Raw genomic sequence first — 24,074 nt, 5'->3', positions numbered from 1 at the left:
TCACAGCGCCATTTGACAGGCAGAGAGAGTGAAAAGAGGAGAGAGGAAGGACGATAAAGGAAGAAAAATGAGAAGGAAATATTCTGAAAGACTTCCTGGATAGCAACGGAAGAGAAAGTCTGAACCAGATGCAGAGAGAGTGGCGCGGGCAGTCAGAGAGGCTCTTTGATGCTCTGGTCAACAGAGCAGGCGGCTGTACAAACACTGCCGGGCAAGACCGAAGGAAGGGGGGAGGGTGGGGGGCAGAGCACCACTATGGACCACAATCCCCTCCTATAAATGTGTCAAGCATGATACCCTCCCACCTCCCTGCCAGAAATGTCTTTGTGCGGTGCCATGGAGATGGCTGGCGTGTTGGCGGATGCTGATGTCATTGTGGACTCGGGTCTCCAAAGAAGGAGGAAGCGAGACCTGCTGAGTACACAAGCTGGCTGTGGGTCACACAGTCTCTCTCACACACGCACACAAACACACGCACGGCATCATAAAGCACGAGACGGCGCAGACAGAAAGGCTGTGCGTTGTGTAAACCAGCCAGGATGTTCTGAAAACTGATTCTCAGCACTGCCAGTTGTGAGTTCCAGTTTGTCCCAGTAACCAAATACTCCAGGAGGTGGTAACGCTCACCTCTTTCTGCCCTCACTGTCACATGGAGGAGGAGAACGGTGAATATTCCCGATGCGACCAACCCCATGTGGCAGCAACTGACAGCAGGTGATGGTTATGGTCGGCCTGTTAAAGCTGAAAACAGCGGGTGTTGCTTCAGCTCCAGAAGTTTGCTGATGTAGCATCGGCATATTTTATAGTTCTGTCCAAAATCGTGAAGTGTAAACAGGGAAACCAGCGTGGCCATCAGGCCGAGTCCTCTCCTTTTGTTTCCATTCTAAAGGCTCAAGTCAGCTGGGACCTTGGCATCTCAGTGTTCCCATCTGTCCTCCCCGCCTGTCTGGGAGCTTTAGGACAGATCTGACTGAGGACAGAAGCTTGTGGTTATCCCTGAACCCGGATTCTAAAACCCAGCATGCCCTGTCCCTGTCCCTGTCCCTGTCCCAGCCCCAGCCCACAACACACCTGCGTACAGACTGGACGACACACACGTGCAGGTAAATATGTCAAAGTTGAATGTAAAGCTGTGCATCATGTTGCTGCTACATGATGGTGTTGGGGATTAGCCTGATCTGCTGCGGTCAGTAATCGGCCTGATCGGGAGCCCTGCAGCTGAACTGGCAGCCCCTGAGATGATCTTTCATTTAAGTCAGGATTTGGTTCGCCAACTAACTGGATTTTGCAGCAGGTTTATCTAAAGTCCAAACTCAGATCTGTACATGCGTTGCTGTAAATTTTTAATCAATTTAGACTTTTTGAACTGAAAAATGTGGCCCAGTGGGTTTCCTTTTTTCAAACTTAGATGCGTGTGTCTGCGTGTGTGCGCGCGTGTTTTCCATGACTACATATCGGACTGACTGGAATATGAGCTGATCCATAATTCATGCAGCTCTGCCTGGATCAAAACACCATCAAACAGCAGGTTTGAAATCTGCACGAGTTACAGGAAAGTGCAAGAAGCACGCCGGTTCAAAAGTTCCTCCTCTTCTCTCAAGGAATCTTCATGTAGCTATTTTTCAAGGACGTCAGAGTATTTCTGAGCATAGATGAGGAGAATCCTGATTGTGTTGACAGAGACAGACGGAGAGCAACATGGGTGCCGGGCCAAAGTTTTCTGCCTCCCCCTCACGCTCATTTAAGAGCTGCAGCAGATAAACAGTCATCCACAGACTGTGTGTATGTGTGCCTACGTGTGTATGTGCATGTGTGTTCTTGAACTTGCAACATACCGAGTAACACAATATTCATTCTACCCGCAATGTGAGGACATTTTTAGGAAGTGGGTTCATTTTGGCTGGTCCTCAAATCCTGTTTGAGAGTCAAGACTTGGTTTTAAGTTCGGGGTTAGGATTGGGTTTAGGTTAGGGTTAGGGTTAGGGTTAGGGTTAGGATTAGGATTAGGATTAGGATTAGGGTTAGGGTTAGGGTTAAGATTAGGGTCAGGGTTAGGGTTAGGTCGGGAATGCATTGTCTGTGAAAGTCCTCACAACAATAGAAGTACAAGAATCTGAGTGTGAGTGTGTATTGTGTGTGTGTGTGTGTGTGTCTGTGTTTGTATGTGTGTGAGCGACAGGTTGAAATACTTGAAATATTTCTCAGGAATTGACACTAATTAGTCCCTTTGGGATTGTTTTGTGGATTTTCGGGCCTAGAAATGCTCAACATTGGCACATTTCTAAAAGCGAAGGGGAAAAAATCCATGCTGTTTGGAGCATTTTCAAATTTTGATTAACATTAACAGTCAAAGTTAAGCTCATTGGAAAATACCAAACGAACATCTAGATACATGGAAAGCTACAATAATTAACTTGGAGCATTGTTGTCCCTGTTAATATTTAACATTAAGTCTGACTATTCTTATCCTACTAAAGTACAAGAATAGTTTAAACCCACATTGCTTGTGGATTTCTGCTGAAGAACTTAACCTTAACCATCACTGCAGGTCACACGTGCAGGATGAAAAAGGGAAGGAAAGTGAGCAACATCAATAGTTGTGTGTCTCTGGCTCCTCACAGAGCTCCGACTGTTGTTTTCTCGGTGTGTTTTCACCGTTGGAGCTCGGTATAAATCCCGTGTCACTCCCCGCAGCTGCTGTTTACACGCGAGTAATTAGAGATTAGAAATCTCAGTCACCTTCTGCCTCTCTTTCTCTGTCTCTCCCTCACACACACACATGCACACACACACACACACACACACACACACACACACTGCTGCTCTATCTGCTTTTCAACCACTCCCCCTTGATTCACCCAAACTGGCATGCTCCCTCCATCTCTCCCTCCTGGACTCTCTGTCTCTCTGATGGGATGTCAGTGCAGGATTTTAGCCTGTGGGTGTAGATGCATGTAGGAGTGGATTTCTACCCCTCTTTTTCTCTCCATCTGACTGTTTCTGAGCATGTCCTCTCCGCAGATGAGATCAGATCGTCTCTGCGTCGAGGTCTTTGGAAGGATGTCCCACTGAGGTACAGTGTCACTCTGCTCTGCGTCCTGTGTGTCTGACTTTGTTTGCTAGCAGCAGCCAGGTGGGACCAGGTTGCCACCGGCGATTTGTTTCCCACTATTTTTTGTTAATACTGGTGTGCCACTGTGTAGCGTGCAATATGCTTTGGGCTTTTGTTCTTGCTTGTTTCATTTTGTGCACTGCTGTTTGTCCTGAGATCACACACACACACACACACACACACACGCACACACACACACACACACACACACACACACACACACACACACAAAGAGGTTTATGTTTTCAACAGTTCCAAAAAAACCTCCACCAAATAACCTGTGGGGGTTTCCCGTCCCAGTTCCACTTCAAACCTGCGTTGATGGTTGATGTGGACATTGGACGCCTGTGTGTTTGCAGAGGGATCGAGAGACAGAAAGAAGGGAAAAGAAGTAGGGGACGGCCATTGTTGTGGACAGGTGGGAAAGATGGACGACCAGACAGATCACGCTGCTGAGATTTAGCTGCTCGGTGTGAAGGAAACAGCTGAGCAGCAGAAAGGACCCAACTCTTGTGACAGCATTGTTTTTGTCTCCAAAGGGCAGATGGGCTCATTCACATGGCTCCACACGCCTGTTTGAGGGCTACAGACGTTGAACTTGTTGGTGTGGAAACCTGTGGAGTTACAGGTTTTTAAAAGAATGTGTGTGTGTTTGCACACGTGTGTGTGTGTGTGTGTGTGTGTGTGTGTGTGTGTGTGTGTGTGTTTGTACGCTTCTGCAGTCTGTCCACCTCAGACAGCTTCTCTGCCTTCCTCTGCACGAAGGTTCTCCTGAAGTCCTACTGTTGAATTCTGTTTTTTACCACACACACACACACACACACACACACACACGCACACAGAGTTCCATCTCTCATTCCATCTAAACTGCAGCATCGGTGTAGCCAATCAGAAGTTTGAAAGCGCCTGTCTGTCTGTCTGTCTGTCTGTCTGTCTGTCTGTCTGTCTGTCTGTCTGCCTGTCTGTCTGCCTGTCTGCCTGCCTGTCTGCCTGTCTGCCTGTCTGGGGACACACAGCTCAGGCCCCTGCACTGTGGTCAGCTGTTAACCCACATGGTCCCGAGACTTTGACCCCCAGCCCCCACTGAATGTGACGGGTGGCTTTATGAGCGAGGATAGATGTTGATGAGGAGAAGCAGGAGGAGGAGGAGGAGGAGGAGATGGCATTTTAATGCCTCCTTTCCTGTCGAGGCGGCAGAGAGGAATCAAAAATTCATCCCATTGTTTCGCCCGTCTTTCTCTGCAGATCCGGCTGCCTTCTATCCACGAGTAAAGCGGGAGGGGCCAGGAGTACCGGCGAAGCAGGGCGTGGTTGTTAAAGTCAAAGCTGCATTTTAAAGCAGAAAAACTAGATGCCACCACCTGTTCTGTGGAATGTTCCTGTTGGGTGCTGTATCAGTCATATATCAAGCTGGTGACGTTCCATTTTCTTCTGTTTGGCTCCCGTTGAGTCCACCAGCCGACCTGTTCCTAGATCACCCCTGCTGGGTCTTGCATTAGTGCAGATCCTGCCCAGGAGGACTCTGGGTGGATCCACGCATTTCATGTGTCTGACATCAGAAGGTGGACAGCTGACGGACAGACAGGCGTGGGGGTGGAAAGGGATTAAGAGGGATACTCTTCGGGAATCCACAGATTTGTTTCACCATCAAAACCGATTAGCACAAACTGTAATCCACACCAATATTTACTACTTAGTCTTAAATTACCATCAAAATCCGACCACAAATGACTGGCACATCTTTAAATGGACACCAACGAACCTCATACATCCAATAATAATACATCTATTGCTGTATAACCGTGATGGTGCCTTCACTGTCCTTACAGTTATGAAAGCGTCTGTATTCTTAATGTTTAAATTCTACACATAAAAAAGTTCTGACAATGAAATCCCAGATTGTGCTCCCAAGTGGGGCCTGTGGGGGCCCGTGGGGGCCCGTGGGGGCCCGTGGGGGGCCGGGCAGTTGGCTGACTCGCACAGCAGTGGAAGCTAATGACAGGTGGTGGGAAACGCTGCTGGCAGCAACATGTTATTTAGAGGTGGAACCCTGCCAGCACTCCCAGATTAAATTCAAAACCGTTGGTTTGCCATTTTTCCCCATCTGATGAAACGACATGGGCCAAGCAGCCGGAGCAGCAACATATAAAACAGGTGCTGGAGTCGACCCAGAGGTTGACCACACTGTGTGTGACGGCTGCATTAGAGCGATGAGGCCGTTGCCCAGCTGACCTTTCTACCTCAGCTTAATATGGGTTACTGCTACTGGGCGGACTGGTGGTCAGAGCCCGGGAATTGTGCTTGGCATCGGGGTCAGGGTCAGTGTCGGGGTCTGTGTGTTGTAAATGTGAACCAGTTGCGACTTCACACTCGTTTGCAGCCTGATCTGAAATGCTGGAGCTGTACACAGCAGCAGTTTCTGGACTTGTATGTGTTTTTTTTTTAAACCATATTTTCAACCAATACTTGCTCTAGGTCCAGAGGCTAAAAATAGCTTTGATAGGCTGATTTTATTTGGGCTCCACTGCTGAACTGGTGATAGTGCTCAGCTCATTACATAATAGACTTTAGTGTTTTTATAGCATTTTTCATACAAACCAACCCGATTACTGGAGAAACTCCCACTGCTACGGGAGAAGGTGGGGGTGTAATCTTCCTGTCAGCATTTTCAGCAGGAGGTTAGAAATGACTCTCAATACTGTCAACACTGATTAACTGTTAAAAATGCAACACACTCACAACTAAGCCTCACACGTGTCTCGCAGATTTCAGGATGAATAAATCTTCAGCAAATCCTACTTTCATTGGCTCGTTGACCCTTTTCCAAGACAGATGAAGCTTTGCCTGATGTGCCGGACAGGGAATCGTACTCACTCACACTGATGGGGAACCAGCAGTCTTCCAGACTCTTTTGTCCTACAGCATGAAGGTTCCAGGGTTGAACCTCTGTGTAGAGTTCACATGGTCTCCCGTTGCCTGAGTGGGTTTTTCTCTGCTACCTTCCACAGTCCGAATCATGAGCATCACCTTGGCTGGAATAATAACCTCGTACAACCAAACTCAAAGAGAATGTTTATTTTCAATAGGACACAAAGAGTCACTGGAGTTGAATGCAACTCTGAATAAAAGGTCAGATTTATTTTTATTTTTTTGTGTTTAAGGTTCTTGATGTTTACGCTTTATGTTTCAATAAAGACGTACAGCTAGCAACAACTGTGTCAGTAGCTCATTTTAAAAATGATAATAAATTCTGTTTAGTGAATAGAAACATCAACAACCTATTCCCATCTTCAATTTGTCACTTTGTTGTTTATATTCTTATGAATGTTAAATATATGCAGCATTATCAACATATTAACATCTTTGCTAGCATCAGCGGTCCAGAGGTTTCAGATGTAATTATGTTTTACGCATATTTTACCATCACGGAATCTTTAAAGTGAATTGAAAATCAGGCAGGGGGGAAAAATGTTCCTTTTTTATTGTTTGGCTTAGAGTACCATTAATTATGTGTGAAAGCGCTGATTGTTAAAGGATGATGAGTAAGAGATGGATACAGACAGATGGGAAGAGTTTCCAGGTGGAAGACACTGGACGCTAATTAAAAAACAGACGGTGTGTGAAGATAGGGACTCCTTCCGTTCTTAGCCTCAGCTCCGCTCATGTATAATTTCCACTGATCTGTCCCTCTGGGTCCGTGAAGCTGAACCCCGATGAACCTGTCTCGCTCAGTCCTACAAGTGAAAGGACAAAAAGGGCAGAGGTGTGGGGCCAGTCCAAGGGATGCATCCCAACATGGCTGCACTAAACATTGTGACTTTGTTTTTGTCTGACTGACCTCTCTTGTTCGTTGGTTTGGCTTTCTTTTTTAAATTGTGGTCATTTGAAGGTCAGCAATAGAAGGGTTAGCAAGGACGCCTCGTTGACATGCAGAGGTGGTTGTCAGCTAATCTAATTGTCTGGGTTACATTGATTCTTTGTGTATGTGTGTTTTGGGAGAATATCAGATTAAAAAAGCATTTGTTTACGCCCTTCAAGACATTTACATCTCTCAGACACTTTGTAGATATCATGTATTCTACACCCACTTTGTTTTCTGTCCTAACCTCCTGTTCTTTACAGCCCTAAAATGTAATAGTAATGAAGGGGGGGATGGATGCTTGTAAGGCTGGGGGTGTAACTGTACCCCCTTACAAGTGGGCTGGGTTCACTGGAATCTAGAGGGGGGGAGGGAAACAGAGAGAGAGTCAGAGCCAGATGCAACAGAATGAACAGTTTCAAGCGGCAGAGTTGCCATGGCTACAGAGAAATGGATGAATGAATGACATCAGAGCGGCGTTGAGGTGAGGGAGTGTGAAATTGATTTGGTGGCGGAGCACGGGGTGGCGTCTGCCGTTGGATTATCCTCTGCAGACGTGGTACTTGGTCCTGCGTACCCCGGTGTCTCCGGTGCACGGGCTCTCCCCGGTAAGCCTCTGATTTCTCTGTTTCCCCTTCCTCAGAAGAGATGGCTGACTTTGAAGGTTACGGTGTGTGTGTGCATGTGTGTGTGCATCCTGCTCTGATCACTGTCTTCAGGTTTTGGCCACATGGGAGCCTTCGACAGTCATGTTGAAGGTGTAAAGACAGGGGCAGCGTGGAGTTCTACGTGGACTGTTTGATGCTTAGTTTTGGAAGAATGTTTGTTTTTGCACAATTTCTCCTTAAACTAATATTTAGGATGTAAAGGAGATGTAACAGCTTGTAGTATAGTTGCTTAGAAATGTGCACTGTTGCTGGCAAGCATTAGCTACAGAGTTGCATTTGAAGCTGGGAGAGTCTCAGCAGTTTCCTGTCTGACTCTGGTTCCTCTGACTTTATAGTGGTTTTCTTTGCAGCGCGCCAGCCTGCTGTGAGTCCTTGGCAAAGCTTGTGCCATTCTTCTGGCTGCGTGATGAATGATGCCGTTGACCTGCTCTGACCCGGAGGGACAGGCAGCAAGAGTCAAACGCTAAGGCCATGAAGTCATGGCAAAGCCAAACAGAATCACCGGCTCAGTGCCTCCTCCCTATGGTCAGACTCCAGAATGGGACAACAGATTAGGCTATGGATCAACAGCTCAATCACGATTTAGCTAGATTTGGTCTAATCCATCAGTGCGAGTCTGCAGATCTGTTGAGATAAACGCTGCCTCAGTTTGCAGGGAATTTTTTGTTTGTTTGGCATCATTTAGCCCTCATTAAAGTTACACCAGTCCTGAAATTAAACTCCAGTGACAATGGACCTCAAGCTGTCTGGTACTTTGGCATTGTGAGACAGGCAAATGAGCTTGTTTTTTCCTGCAGAAAGACACATTTGGAACCTTAAAAGAGGTTTTAGCCAACGGAGGAGCCTAACTAGTGCCAACACCATAAATATAAGAATAGAAGCTCTAGTCTTCTCATGTAGCCTTGAATTGCAAACAAAAGTAAATGGAATATATTACATTAAATTTTCATGTATTTTCTATATCATCAAGCCTCGAATTGTATCGTAAGTTAGAACCATTTGCATAATGTTGTGGAAGTTAGCCCCCAAAGTCCTATTAAAAAAACCCTTTTGTGACGAGTGTTGTCTGTCTGATTGATGCTGGAATGTGCATAAAATCATTACGCTAAGCGCAATATCCTATTTTAATCCAGAACGTTAATGGCAGCAGCCATATCAAGATGGTGACATTACATGCGTCACATTTAGCGCTGAGCTAATGACGGTTAAATGATGGAATTAAGGTCCACAAAGATCAGTGTGGCAGGCGGCTGCTTAATTGCTGGAGGAGTTAATGTAATGAATATGAGGGGGGGGTCACGGCAGGAGGGTTCCTGGTTCCTCATTTCCAGGACTGGCCTTTCTCTGCGGACATCACAGGTCCAACGTGTGTCCGTGCACATTTTCTCCGGCTGCTCGAAAAACATGAACATCTGTGTAATCCTCTATTTGCCTCTCAGCGTGTGTGAATGGGGTGTGTGTCCTGTGCTGGGCTGGTAAACACTGATACACTGGGTTTCCAGTCATATACTGAGCTCACCTTTCTTTCCTAAAGCAGGAAAGTGCGCATTTGCCTCTCATTTTTTTTGGATTCATTCACTAATTTCTCAGCACATCGCAAGAATCAAATAGGTCAAAGAAAGTAAGATGATAAAGCTTTATTCACTGTTATGGTAGCAGAAATCAGTTTCAGTCATTAGAATATTGTTTTCTTCCTGTGTGTGTGTGTGTGTGTGTGTGTGTGTGTGTGCTAACTAATTTATTTACTATACACTACTATATGATAACAACACTCCCATCACTTAGTGGGTATGTTTTGTTTATGTGAGATTTGTAACATTTTCTTCTTCTTCTTCAGCTTCTGTTGCTAACAGCTGGCACCAACCCTGAAACCCTGCAGAGCTCCCTGAAAGTTTAGAATGGAAAACAGAAAAGTTAATAGGTTAGCTCTGGGCAAACACAGCCGAAGGTTGCTGTATGCGAGGCGCTCTAAAAGCTCAGAGGACTGTGACGCTGCCAGCTTCTCATAGCACAGTTGGGGGCACAAGTAGGTCAGAACACAAGCACCCTGCAGGCAGAATTAAACGTTCCGTAGGATGAGAATCATCGGACTTAGAGTCCAAATCCTCAGATACTGCATCCTTGTTTGGACTCTAAATGTCCCCGTGTGCCGCTTTAATTTAGCATCCCTTTGGCAACACACGTCTACGTGCTTATAGCAGCAAACATCTGCAGGTGACGTAGCTGTGAGCCCAGCGGGTTCACTGCTGTGGTTCTCACTGTGAGCCCTGATTACAGCGTTACAGTAGCCGTGGGTTTCACGCTCAGCTCTTCACAGGCACAAAAGCCAACGCAACAAGTGCTGCGTTGATGGGCGCTTGTGTGCCACAGGGCCGCTTCCCTCTTTTGTTTGGCTGTTATTGATTGTCTCTCACTTAAGCTTCTGCTCATTCTTAACGCTCCCATGTCCATTGTGCCGGCTGCTTGGAGCTGAGAACTGGATGAAAGAATAAAAGAGGCAGGGTGGGAAAACATTCAGAAAGCTCTTCTGTTACCCAGTTATCTGATCAGTTTGAAAGTCCCCTTTGAAACCTTGAAAACCTTATCAGGGCTGGAGTGTGTGAGCCTGTGTGTGTTTATGACCCTCAGGCGTACGGTGAAACTGTCCTACATCATCATTAAAGGCCTCATGAGCCACTCGCTCTGGATTTAGAAATCAGGAGCAAGAAGACAAAGCAGAGCAGATGCCTGCATGTTTTCCTGCTGCAACTCGTGGAACAATTGATGAGAGTTTGGAGAAATCAATCGCTTTGCAGCAACTGCAAGGTCAAACAGCTCTAAAAAAAAAAAAAAAAAGGTCAGAGCTGTAACAACACTGGAGTGGACGTTTCGTAAAAAAGCTGGCTTTGAGCAGGAGAGCTGGGTACTGGAAATGAAAATGTGCCCTAGTTTATGTATTTATAATCAATACTTACTGTCAGCAAATCAATTATTATATGTCACAACATCAGATATCACCATATTGATCTTTCCCACCACTATTGCCAGTTAATATCTGTTGGTAAAATCTGTTCTGGGCTTCTGATTCAATGATATGCACGGCTGGAACAAACACCATCACACACACACACACACACACACACACACACACACACACACACACACACACACACCCTCAGAGTTCTGAAAACTCAGAGCAGGGTGTTTGAGGCAGCATGACATGGTTGAAAACTGATTTATCCAAATACTTGATGTTGGGTCAGAAAAGCTCCTGTTGTGTGTAGACGTTAAACAAGAGGCTGGATAATTACAGTTTCAATGATGGGAAGTGTGATTTCCCTTTTGTGGCAGATGTTGATAGTACAACATGAGTGCAGAGTATGTTTGTCAAGTCCGGGTCCCCGAGGCCTGAGCTGACACATTAGTCCTTATCCAGCTGCCTTCAGGCTTGTGTTTAGGTTTCAGCATTAAGGAGAACTCCTCACATCAAAGCAAGAAAAATGTTTTTTTTGTTTTTTTTGATGAGTTGCTTTTAACTGAATTATTCTATATTTGATCTGAAACCTCTTCGTAGTCTCAGGTTAGAACCAAAGGTTTAAAGTTCATTTGCTATATTTCCACTTGTCCCACGTGTAATCTACATTGCTGTTATAACTTGGCAGATTTTTTTTTTTAGGAATATTTGTATTGTGTAAAACATCTCTGTTATGTTAAATCAACATCATCGCACAGGCCTCACATATAGAAATGATATATAATGATTATTGCACATGGCAGGTTTTGCTGAATATGGTGTGGGCTTAGCCTCAAATATTTGTTTGTGTAAATGTATCACAAATGCTGAATAATTGATCCAAAGAATTCTCTCTTCATATATAATGCATCAGTCCCAAAATCTCCAAATGCCTTTGGTGTTGCTGTTATTGGAAACATTCCCCACATCAGTGGTCTCAGATCACATATGTACATATTGGAGGTAAACATAGAAATAATTTTGGTAATGGATTAGACCTAGCAGCCTGATGGTAAACTAGACTGATCACAGACTCACCAAACAACTAACAAGCTGGGTAGTTGTGCTAACCAGTTAGTTATGTAGGTTTAGTTCGAGCCATTGCTCTATTTTCTTAATTTTACTATGTTACCACCTGCTTCTGTTTGTATTTGTGCTCCATCTTCAGCGGTGCTCAATACGGCGATTGTGATCTACCAGTTGATGGCCAAGGTACGATTGGTGGATCGTAGATGTCAGGTTATCATCCGTCCCGTCACTTGATTGATCTACAGGGCAGCCAGTCAGATGACATCTGAATTTTGTTGACCCTTAGGTCACCGTGCATGTCAAGCACAAGCTAACTAGCTAGTCAGTTTGTTAATGCTGTTAATGCTCTTGAAATTAAGAAAGGGTATTAAAATGAGTTGGGGAGCTGGACCACTTAAGAAGAATAAAAAAGAAAGAAATGTATCACTTTTATACGCAATGGGAGGAGGACTTTTTTCACGATGGCATTTTCAAAGTGCGTTTGCCACATCTGCCATTCAAAGAAGGGAAATGCGGAGCGGCATTTTCGGACTCTTCATGAAAAATACGACACTGAATTCCTGCAAATACTGAGCTGAGAAAGAGAAAGGGGAAGGAAGTAAAGTCCCAGTTATTTTTCACAATAGCAAAATGAATTAATTAATGTTGTGTTGTGCAACACATGCGGTTATGCAACTTACCTCAACAGAAATGGTTGAATCCTCAATAGTTTTCGAAGTAAACATAATGAGTCGATCATTTTGACTTGGTCATTTCCTAAGTAGCTGTATGCTTAAAAAGTGTGAGCACCCTTGATCTAGATGAACATGTCTAGCAATGGCATCATCTCTGGGAGTTAGTCAGACCTCTGACATAGAACAATTTTAGTCAGATTAAGATATTGACAAATGATTTTAATTTTAATTTAGAAGAAGCTGAGGTTCTGACTCAGTTCAACAGAAAGGCGACGCTTCCTTTTCAGGGTTAGTACTACTAGTTAGTACTATCCTGTTGGTACTATAGTTTGTTGATCTGGGGAAGGCATTCAGCCGTGTCCCTGGTGGTATCCTGTATCCCTGTCTGACTCTGGCAGGGCTGCCCTTTGTCCCCGGTTCTGTTGATAATTTTTATAGACAACATTTCTAAACATTTCCTGGGGCTGGAGGGAGTGCAGGTTGGGAATTATAGGATTTCATCTCTGCTTTTTGCAGATCAATAATCAAACCAGGACCTTCATCATGTACTGGGGCACCTTGCAGTCAAGTGTGAAGCAGTTGGGATGCGAATCAGCTCCTCCAAGTCCTAGGCTGGAGAAGTTTCTGGGCCGGAAAAAGGTTGGCTTCTCCTCTCTGGGCTGGTGGAGACGTCCTGCCTCAAGTGGATGAGTTGAAGTATCTCATGGTGTTGTTAGGGAGGGAGGGGTGGAGTGTGAGATTGACAGGCAGATGGGTGCAGCCTTGGCGTACCGGACCGTTGTGGTGAAGAAAGAGCTGAGTCGAAAGGCAAAGCTCTCGATTTACTGGCCTGTCTGCACTCTCACCCACGGTCATGAGTTTTGTGTGGCGACACAAAGTACAAGATCACAGATCCGATCAGCCAAAAATGAGTTTCCTCCACAGGGTGGCTGGGTGCTCCTTTAGAGCTCCGTAGGGTGAGAAGCTCAGTCACTTGGGCGGAGCTCGGAGTAGAGTTGCTGCTCTGTTGCACCAAGAGGAGTCAGCTGAGGTGGCTCACACACCTGTTCCAGACGCCACCTGGACGCCTCCCTGTTGACTTGCTCCAGGCATGACCCACTGGAAGGAGACCCTGAGCAAGACCTCAGAATCCTCCCGGAAGAGCTGGAGGAAGTGTCTAGGGTGAGGGAATCTGGGCATCAGTGCTTAGACTGCTGCCTCCCGGACCTCCACCCTGGATCCCACCAGGGATAAAGTGGATGAAGACTAGACAAGTTAGTACTACGAATTCTGGGAGGAAAAAAGTTAATAATGTGGTCAGTGTGATTGTTTTTGACCAGAATATTTTGCAACCCAGAAAGCAAGGTAAGAAGAGGTGTGGATCTCTGTTGTGGGGATCAGTTAGAGCCACGCCGCACTCCCTCAGCGTAGCAGCATGTTGGTTCACTCAGGTGTGAGCTGCAGTAGGTGTTCCAGCAGTGTCTCACAGAAGGTGCTGCAAGTTGACCTGATTTCCTCTGACAGGAATTACTCGAGCATTCACTCTCAGGCGCGCGCACACACACACACACGCATCCATCTCTCAGCCTCCACCTCTCCTCTACAAAGCGTACTCTGCCACTGCTTCTGATCTCCATTCAACCCTCCCCGTATACCCACACACTCCCCCACACACCCCAACAGAGACGTACTTTACCTGCTTCCCACATTCTTTGCACTTCCGCAGTGCTTTAATTGGCAGCATCGTGCAGCAGCACCCCAGATCTCCCTGAGGATGCTGTAAAATCAGCAGATGTGGGAGCGCTATGGCACAGATCTCTGAAGTGGGTGTCACACTCCTGCTTCGGCTACATGCCGCACACCCCGCTAAGCTCTTTTACACTCATCTTCATTTCGCCTGTGTTTGGCTTTCTGTCTCTCCGTTTCTTGTTCATTCTCTCATTCCGTACCTCCCCGTGCAAATCCTTTTCTCTAATGAAAGCTCAGGTATTCAGATATGTAAATGAAGCCACATCTGCCACACAAACACGCCGACTGCCCGAGCAAACACTTCACCTCTTAAAATCCTGCAAACCAAATTTGTAATCATGCAAATGAGCTTGTTTTAAACATCACAGTTTCGTGAAATCATGACTTGTTTAACCTGTCAAGGCACAAAAACCCGCACTGCAGTAGCTGCTCTCTCTTGCTCTCTCTCTCCCTCATCTCTGCATTTTAACATCCCTCTCTCATCCAGTCATCTCTGGACCTCTTCTATTTATCTTGCTCCCCCTGTCGTATCAATTTTTCTTCATTTCCCTCATGTTTTCTGCAGTAATGCCCCCCTCTCCTTTTTATAGCGCCCCCCCCCCCCCCCCTCTCTAGTTGTCATATCTTTAGTAAAGTTCCCCCAAATTACCCCCCCCCCCCCCCAAGTTTTTTCAATAAAACATAGGCGATTGTGAAGAGAGGTGTGTGTCCTCCTGCCTCCGTGCAGATGTGGGAAAGGAGATGGAGAGCGCCGTGTGCAGGGAGCTGAAGAGCATTGCGTCATCGGAGGTGTGGTGGGCGGTAGGTGGGTTCAGTCAGCTGTCAGTCAGTGACGTCAGAGAGCACGTGTGCCGGTCATGGCTGAGAAGACGTGCCGTTGGTTATCAAGCTGCGGGCAGCGAGGAGAGATAGAAACAGTCACAGCTCCCCTTGCTGACAGGCTGATCGAGGAAGCGAATGTCTTGTGTGTGAGCGTCTGTGCACGCACCGGCGTGTGCGTGTGAAGGAGTCTGCGGCTGTGTGCATGTAGATGCCGCACTGGCTGCAACCGGAGCTGTTTCTGCTGGTGAATAATGCAGACAGGCGCAACAGAGTTTGGACAGCATGCGGGGAGCCAATTTAATCATGCAGGCTGCCAGCTTACAAGCCCCGCATTAGTTCAGCAGAACCTGTAGCTGCTCACTGGCTGCTAGACTTGCTGCCTGCTTCTCTGCCTGCTTCAAGCCTGCTTCGTTTTACCTGACTGCTGGACTGACTGACTGAAAATGTCTCAGTACCATTTTTTCAAATGCTGTGAGTAACAATTCTGTCTTTGCAAATGTTTGTGTGTATGTGTGCAAGTGTGTTTCAGATGGAGCTGTACGTGTGGCTGCACTAACGTGTTGGTTTAAGCATACTGGCTAGACAGAGTATCTTAACTTCATCTGTGTGTGTGTGTGCGTGTATGTGTGTGTGTGTGTGTGTGTGTGTGTGTGCGCGTGTGTGCGTGTGTGTGGGTGTGTGTGTGTGAGCAGTAAGTGGGTGTGTGAGCCTGCTGCTGCTGTTGCTGCTGCAGAGAGCTGCAGATGTGAGAAGTTGACCGGTGGATGCGTCAGGGAGTGAAGGACTGATGGCTATGAGGAAAATGTCCAAAAGAAATGTCAGCTGTCCTGTCCTGTCCTCTGGTTCTGACATCACATCATATTCATCACATGATAGACTGGACAGGAGAAAGTGGTTCCAGCACGAGATGGGTGATGGAATGGAAAGACAATGTGAAGAGTGATGTGGAATGCAGCATGGTGGTGTAAAGGCTTCGGAGCTGACTCAGGGATGGAGGAAAAAGCAGAGCGCTGCTGTCCTGATGGCAAGGACAGGAGGAGGGATGGAGAAATAAATGTGGGTTGTCAAAGTCTCTTTCTTTGTATTTAGCTCCTTCACTATCAAATCTTCCAAAAAGCTACATTTCCAGCCTGCACTTACATGGTGATTATTTGGTATTTGACAGTGTGTGGAGCAGATTCTGTCTAATATTCCCATTAACTAAGTAGGAAACATCAGGAGCACATTCAAGAAAATTCCTGTAACATTAAACCTGGTTGATCACTGGTGCTACTGAATCTTTAAGGGTTTTCTGGTAACCTAATGGGATAATCTGTCCCAAAGGATGAGATTTCACAAATATCTGAGAGAATAAACTATTTCAGAAATTGGTGCAAAAGTCAAGGTCATTCTAACATTATTGCGTTATCTACTATAGGTTTGTTAACTAAATCTTTTTTACAGTGAGCACACGATCCCACATAAGGAGAATATTGCAGTTCATTGTGAATCCCCTGCAGTGTAAGGAGCTGCAGCCAGCACGAGATCTTCCACAGTTAATCAATAACTGATAACTTGGTGATGAGAGCATTCAGAGAAAACATTGGATTTTGTTTTTAATCCATCCATATATACAGCTGAAAAACCTGACAGGGGCAACGTCTTTTATCCAGCATGTGTCATTCTGAAAAACTAGAATGCTTTTTAAGTTTTTTATAAACAGAAATCAAAGACCAAAGTTTGTGCTGACAATATAATAGAAAGTCAATGTATAAAATACAAATGTGTTGTATTACAGTGTTCTCTAAATAATAGATGAGCAATAACTCCTGTATATCCTTTATAGCTTATACAGTATATGTGGATCACGTGTCAGATCTGATCTTGTAGCCTTGAATGCATATGATATCAATGATATATGAAGATCACAGTTTGAAATATATGAACGGCCAAACCAACGTGGAGATGGTATCGCAGTGTCAAGGCAACAGGAAACAAAGGTCACCACATCATGACTGGTGGCGCTGCAGCACTCGTCTTTCCCTTCACTGCTGCTCCCATTGATGTTTTTCTTTGGATAAATGGCAAAAAATAGAAAATAAAAATGTCTCCAAGTGATACCAGATACACTCATGTGACCTATGACATCCTCATTTTTATATTTCCAATTTAAAAGGAATGAAATAAAAGTAAATAAAGTAAAAATGATAAAAAACAATATGTTAATCCAGAATTTTAAAATCCCTGATATAGACGTATGGTGTTCTTGTCATCAACAGAGGTGCAGTTTTGAGCTAATTACTAGAGCTAATTATAATGATGAATGCACTGAGCTTTGGAGTAATTTATATTAAAAACAAAAAACCTGCTTCACTATTTAAATGATGGAAAAACTGAACAGTTGAGATATATATCTATATCAACAGTGGGGAACCCTCCCTCTGCTGCGCTCACGTCCTGAGGCAATAATATTGAATCAGTTTGTTGGGGAAACACGGGCAGAGTGTTTCAGAGCAGTGGTTTTTATTGGTGTTTTCTCTAATGACACAAGACAAGAGTTCATATAATTCTGTTGCAAGGCATGTTAACATGGGCCATGCAGTAGAAAAGTATTATATTAGATAAAGGAAGATGGGTAATGGAGTGCCATGATTGGGAAGAAAGTGTGAAGAAAGTGCGTGTCTGCCCCCCCACCCAAATAAGTTTCTAAAATAATATACAGTTGAAGCAGACACCTGGCATTAACAGTGTAATAATGCCTGCCCCCCCCCTGTCTGGTGCCCTGAACACAAAAGAACCACAGCAGATGGTGCTAGTTTGTGTGTGTGTGTGTGTGTGTGTGTGTGTGTTGGGGCAGGTGTTGGAATAAATGTGTTGCTTTATATCAAACAGTAAGAACACAGACAGGCACAGTTGGACGTACTTGGCTGAACACAATAAGGACCTGTTCACAACAAACATGGCTCCTCCTCACAAAGAAACCTTTACTAATCAGGGTTCCGTGTATCAGGTCCAGGCTGCTGTGGTCGGTTCTGAGAAACACAACTTTGGGTGTGTATTGGCTGGATTCACGTAGCAAGCGATGATTTAATGAAGAGACATACAGCAGAAAGAGACAAGTGATTTGGGGAGCTGTGGGTGTAATATGTGATTTGTCAAAGGCGTCCCACTAATACTTCACACAACTTCCCTCACAAGAATGTCGGCTTTCTTTCTGTTAAAAGACAAAGTTGGATAAAGTGGAGACATAGCAGAAAAACACTGGAGATGAGTGGAGGGAAAAGTTGCTCCAGGGAGCGAATGTTTAAGTCAAGAGTGGCACAAAGGAATGATGGCAGCAAAGGAGCAGCAGCGCTGAGTTGATAGGTGGATGAGATGAGATGCAGACAGCAGAGCCCAAAGAGAATTTACTTTACCAGTCAGAGAGAAAAACACACACGCTTTCATTTGAGGTATCTCTGGCCTCTCAGTGCCTTGATGGATGTTCACTTTTTTTCCTCGGGCCTCCTCCCGCACAAGCGATGCACATCCTAATCATTATGGGGGACTCTAACTGGTCCTGTAGTCGCCTGCAGATGAAACCTGCTTGGCTGAGTTCCACTGAGAAGCGGGGAGATTATGCAGAGTCAGGAGAATCAGCAGACTGTCGGGATCGAAAAGACAACAAGCAAAGCGCTTGTCTGAACTTATTCTGCTGCAAATACGCACAAATCTCTTCATACAGCTGGAGACCAGCCATACACAAGTGTGTCTGCAGAGCTTAAGGGCGAACTGTGGAAAAGTTCATCTGCAGGTTGACAATAATAACCATTATTATCTCTGCCTCAACAGGTTGTTTCCAGCTCTGTAATGTCTTTCGTCAGAATATGGAGATAGACCAGTGTTTGCTGGAGTCACTTCCCATCGGCCAGCGGCAGAGACTGGTCCGGAGGATGCGCTGCGACCAAATAAGGGCTTACTATGAAAGGGAGAAGAGTCTTCAGCGTCAGCAAGGTGCCGTCAAGGTCAGAGCCCCAACCAGCCACCGCAGGAGACATCGTGTCCAGTTCGGCCGCGACGATGTCATACAGGACGCCATCGTGCGCCATGACAACAAAGAAGGTGTGTGAATGGGATGGTGTTTCAGCTGCGCCAAAATGGTTCAACCCAGCGTTATTTAAAAATGTTAGCAAGGGACTGTAACCGAATAGTTCCACACTTGTAAGAGCTTTTGTGGAAGCGAGTCAATGTGACTGCGGATTTTTCTCAATTCTGTCGGCGAGAAGAGAGAAATGCTTATTTATTTATTTATTTGTATCCCCTCTCAGGCTGGACTAACCCTAGCCACGCACATAGAGTTGGTGAAGCCAGTAATTAAGCAGTAATTAAGCTGAATATGTTGCCGATTACCCGCTAGCAGCCCTGTCTGACAGCGGATCTGTGTTCATCTCTCTGGCTGTCGCTGACTCTCAGATTGGGTCGGCGGGAGCAGCAGCTGTGTCCGTGTGAATGGCCAGAACTTGGCTGGCCTCGAATCAGATCTGATAACCCTCTGATTATTGCCTGAATACCACTGCAATGGTGCTGAGGGTGGCATTAAACTGGCCCCAGATCGCCTTTTGTTCTGCTCAGCTTTCAGCGCTTTGATGTCTCTCAGAGCTGACACTCGATTAAACTGATCAATACTCAGATCAAAGGAATGTTGCATTTTGAGTATCACCCTTGGCTCATTCTTTCACACTTGCACACAGTGTCCCAGTTATTCTTCAAATCGGTAACAGATATATAAATAATGTGTGGTTCCTTGTGGGATATTTTTACTCGAGAAAACACGTGACCGGAGATTGTTGTTGTAACATTGTATCTGGAAAAAAGATGAAAGGGACTAGGAAATGAAATGGGAAATTGGATATAGGAAAATGAATGAAATGGAGGCAAGAAACATCATCTTCAGTAGCAAATAAGGTGCCAAAAATTACAAAGAGCTAATGCTCTTCTGGTAGCCGGTGTTGATTCTTCATTCCTATATGTCACAAGAAAACACCTTATTCACATTTTGACATTTGGCTAAATTGCTTTTGCCATCCAATCTCTAAATTTGATCAAAGCACTTTCCCAGGAGGACTGACAGCAGCTGTTGCCCTTGGAGCCCCGGAACCTGCCGTCCATCTGTATAATGTCATCTCCCTCAACAGGGTAATGATACTGATGACATTTCTGCGTGTACCATGGTGGACTCTGGTAGAACACATGTGGCGGAGTAACTGCATTATGTAGTGAGGAAACCTGGTTTTCCCAGAGGACGGAGCCTCCCCGCCTGTGGTTGTGTGTTGGGCCAGCTAATAAACTACATTTATATAATTTAATCAGCTCTGGATTTTTCTCATATGTGAAGGAATTGATTGATTTATTAGTTAGACAATTACTCCCAGGCTCTGATTTCGCAGCCAACTTGGTGTCACAAGCTTGTTCTCAGACAGGAAGGAAAATATCTGGACGCTTTTGTGCCCTGCATCAGGTGTCCTGCAGAATCTGCTGCCACAGGTTTCACTTATTGTACAGGGATATGCATCAGTCACATCTGTGGGCGTCCTCTGTCCTCTGTCAGCATCTCCAAGGTTAAAAACACATTATTTTTTCAATTAAAGGCACTATAAAAAAAAGAGTCATTTGCATGAAATACTGTATAAATGTTTGAGCAATTCTGCACTCGTTACAGTGAAATGCAAATATAACAGTGTTTTGTAAAAGTGCGCCTGTTAAATTGTTTGAAAGGTGCTTATAATGTATAGTTCAACAACTAAAATGTAGGACTTAGCTGTTCCGCTTTCATGTTTTTAACTCTGAGAGCCAGAAATCATTTTTCCGCTGTGTTACATTCTGACACCCTTCTGCATTTCAATTTTAGCATGATTGAAAAACAGTGTATTTTGGCAGAGTTATGGAAACACAGAAAAAGCAACTTAAAGGATGAGGGTTCTGAAAATGACTCACAGTGTTGACTGGTGTTTATGGCAACACTTCCACACTATGGTATCCCTGGGATCGTCTCCTATATCTTGAACAACTCTGAAATAAGTTTCACATGCATAAAAACTGTACTTTCATGACTTTAGAGCTTTCAGATACTCTTTTCTGTGCCCGTGCTTTCAGGTGTTCCAGGTATGAAAGAGCCTGGTTGTTGAACTAATGAACTGTTAATTTTTGCAAGTATTTCTTCTCTAATATGAGTCATTCTATTACATATATGATAATAGGTTTAATTTAAGTTGTGTTTTTCCTATGGCCGCCACTTTGGTACCAGTTCCCTTCTGGTTGCCATAGAAACTCCACATGCATCCACAACAGCTGTTTTGCCGTTTTCCACAAAACGACAGCAGACTGTCGTCCTGCCCACGCTCCATTTTCTGATCAGCAGCCTCCCAAAGCAGCAACAACACATAATCACAAGAGAAGTGAGAACAATAAAAGAGACACAGCACAAATTTAACAATGAGAGCTGTAACCTCTCTCCTGTGTGGAGATGCGCGTGTTTCTGTGTTTGGTGATAACACAACATGGCAAAATAGACTACATGATGATAGCAACCAGTGATTTATTTTTACAAGCATTTGCAGAACCATAGACAAATGAAACTTCCTCTATACCCAAATAAACATGTGTTTGTAATGGAGATCTCAGCAGAGCTCTTATTATAATGCCAGCTCAACCTTTCTGCTTCATCTCATCCTGGTGCAGTTTAGCTCATAAAAATCAGCACTTCCTAAATTTTCCTCAGCAGGTTTTGATGAATGGAAAACCTTAAGGTTCACAGGCTCAGTATATTGTGACAAGGTAAAGTACATTTAAATTGCAATATTAGATGTAATATTAGATAAGGCTTTGCCTTAAACAAACATTTTATTCCTGCTTTTGGATGATTAAATGTGGAGACGTCAGTCTTCCACTTGTACAACAATGTTCTAGATCATTGAGTGGAAGATTGGCAGGAAAATGTTTTGCTTCTTTCATTAAATGCCTGAGGGTCAATATAAAGCTCTTAACCCTTGACCTCTCTTTAGACAAGCTTAATAAAGTGCCAGAAAATGTACATGTTCATTTATCTAAGAGTAGCAGTATTTCACACTAACAGGCTGACGGTCACACATCTGTCCTGAGGACAGCTGCTGAAGTCTTTCTAGCAAATGCAAACGGTTAAACTGTTGCTCCAAAACCCCTACACCATTTTCTATATATATAGTATTAATATTAAAAGGGTCAATCCGATATCAGTGTGTTTTTGGTTTTTGGAAAAGAGCTTGGTCACGTGTTGTGTAAAAGAGCTACCAGGCCGTCGTCTGAAGTGTTTGCAGCCGGAGCAGAAACCAGCGTCAGCAGCAGGAGGATGGCATCCGTTAGCTCACTCAAGCACTCAACAATAAAGCCTAACATCTATAAAACATGTCAAGCTTGCATCCCCCAAATATCAGGGGATGAAAGTTGCTGAATTTAGGCAAGAAACAATATACGGTCAACATGGCATGAGCCATAGAGAATTGTGGTCACTTTTAAGGGAATGGAGAAGATTCGGTCGTGTTTCCTGTCCTGGTTGTCACTGACTAAGAGCATGAATTGAAGGCAGGTATCAAACTCTGAATCAGTCCCCCACACACGTGACAACAGGCTTAGTGGCCGCGGGCACACTGGACTCCCTCTTTTGCAACATACTCCAGCTTTTGTTTGTGTCGTTTCGCGTTAACGTTGCTCTTACACCACCGATCTGTACACGCTCTGCTTCATCATGTCCTGTTTACCTGTTTGTCCTGTTGATCCTCACCTACATGACAAGATTGCGTGACACTGCTACCTCTTTTACTGGTGAAGAGTCTTAGTGGGTTTGGTCAGAAAGTCAGTTTCCATTTATTTTTCAGTGCCCTTATTTGTCCATGCTGCTCTATTTCTCTGTCACACTTACTCTCTCTCTCTTTACCTCCCTCCTTCTCTCCCTCTCTCTGTCCATCTCTGTCATACAGAATAAGCCGTGTGCTCATTTGCTCATGGCTGACTGCATGTGCTTCTTTGAAGAGGTTTGTTTTTAGTAGATCTGTGTCAGTGTGTAAGTGGGTTATGCAGCTCGGTGAAGCTCACATTATGTGAGGCGAGTGTGTGTAACAGGTGTAACAGCATGCTGTTGTAACAAGGAGGTAACAAACATAAAGGTGGACATGCCAAGGACAGCTTGAGGACATTTGACACGTGTGAAGTCTGTGTCCCTCTGTGTGATGTGATTTCCCTTTTTTGCCACTGCAACAGTGGCCGCTGATGCTGCACTGTTTGCTGTGTTTCAGTGCTGCGGCTCTTGAAAGAAGGAGCAGATCCCAACACTCCGATTCCTTCTGGGGGATCTTTGCTTCACTTGGTGAGCCACAAACTCATTAAGACCTTATTGTGAAATTATTGTGGATCCAGTCCCGACATGAAGCTATTAATTCATTACAGTAATTATCACCTAAACGGTCACACTTTAATCATCATGGCCTCATTAATAAAGCTCATTATTCAAAAACAGTGGAGCAGATTTTACCGTCACGAAAATATGCATGTAAATATAAAATCTGACTAAAATAATTATGCTAATTAGTAGCCATTACCATATTTACTTCAGCCAAGGAGGTTTTTGACAACCAGCATTTGTTTGTTCGTTGTTGGCACAATAACTCAAAAATTAATGAATGTATTTTAATGACATTTTTAGGAAATGTTGATTATGTATGTGTAATTATATAATATACTACAGGAGAAGTCAATACTGAGAATTCTGTGGCCAAAATCGAGGAGGGGTCAAATGTGGTTACTGTTTCTGTACATAGTTAATAAAGAAACCTTTGCTTATAATCTCCAGTGTGCTCGCCATGACAACGTGTTTGCAGCGGAAGTCTTGATGGAGCGAGGTGTGAACATGAACCTGCAGGACGAGGACCTGTGGACGGCCCTTCATGTGGCGTGCGTGTGTGACCATGCAGACGTCGTGCTGCTGCTGCTGCTGGTAAGAGGCACGGATGGGCAAACATAACAGTTGCTGTTAATAACCAATAAAACGTTGCTATTTCTGGGAGTTATGGTGATGTTTATTGAGCGGGAGCTCTTCCTGTGAGGGTTTGGTTGACTGAGTCTGGAAAATGAGTTTCTGCTGAAAAAGCACTGCTGAAACAGTGAGAAGGAGAATGCTTTAAAATGAGTGTGTGATTAGCTA

The 24,074-nt window shown here is 44.7% G+C and overlaps 1 protein-coding gene across 5 annotated transcripts in view; it reads left to right on the top strand.

Annotated features, from left to right (window-relative positions):
• Window positions 1-2,863: 2,863 nt before the first annotated feature.
• myo16 (myosin XVI) overlaps window positions 2,864-24,074 on the top strand; it is a 65,633-nt gene continuing 44,422 nt past the window's right edge. The window contains exons 1-6 of one of the 5 annotated variants that reach the window (XM_029837641.1): window positions 2,864-3,073; window positions 3,472-3,530; window positions 3,657-3,740; window positions 18,695-18,964; window positions 23,170-23,240; window positions 23,724-23,867. In XM_029837641.1, the coding sequence (XP_029693501.1) occupies window positions 2,949-3,073; window positions 3,472-3,530; window positions 3,657-3,740; window positions 18,695-18,964; window positions 23,170-23,240; window positions 23,724-23,867 (753 nt within the window). In that variant the 5' untranslated portion in view covers window positions 2,864-2,948. Of the gene's footprint in view, window positions 3,074-3,471; window positions 3,531-3,651; window positions 3,741-7,410; window positions 7,580-14,909; window positions 15,356-18,694; window positions 18,965-23,169; window positions 23,241-23,723; window positions 23,868-24,074 lie in introns of those variants that run through there. The other 4 variants (XR_003888737.1, XR_003888739.1, XR_003888740.1 and 1 more) reach the window with 4 other exon arrangements.

The sequence above is a fragment of the Takifugu rubripes genome, chromosome 1 (genome assembly GCF_901000725.2).
Source record: "Takifugu rubripes chromosome 1, fTakRub1.2, whole genome shotgun sequence".
NCBI lineage: Eukaryota > Metazoa > Chordata > Actinopteri > Tetraodontiformes > Tetraodontidae > Takifugu > Takifugu rubripes.
The sequence above is the reverse complement of the archived record's forward strand: the minus strand, read 5'-3'. Positions and strand labels throughout refer to the sequence as shown.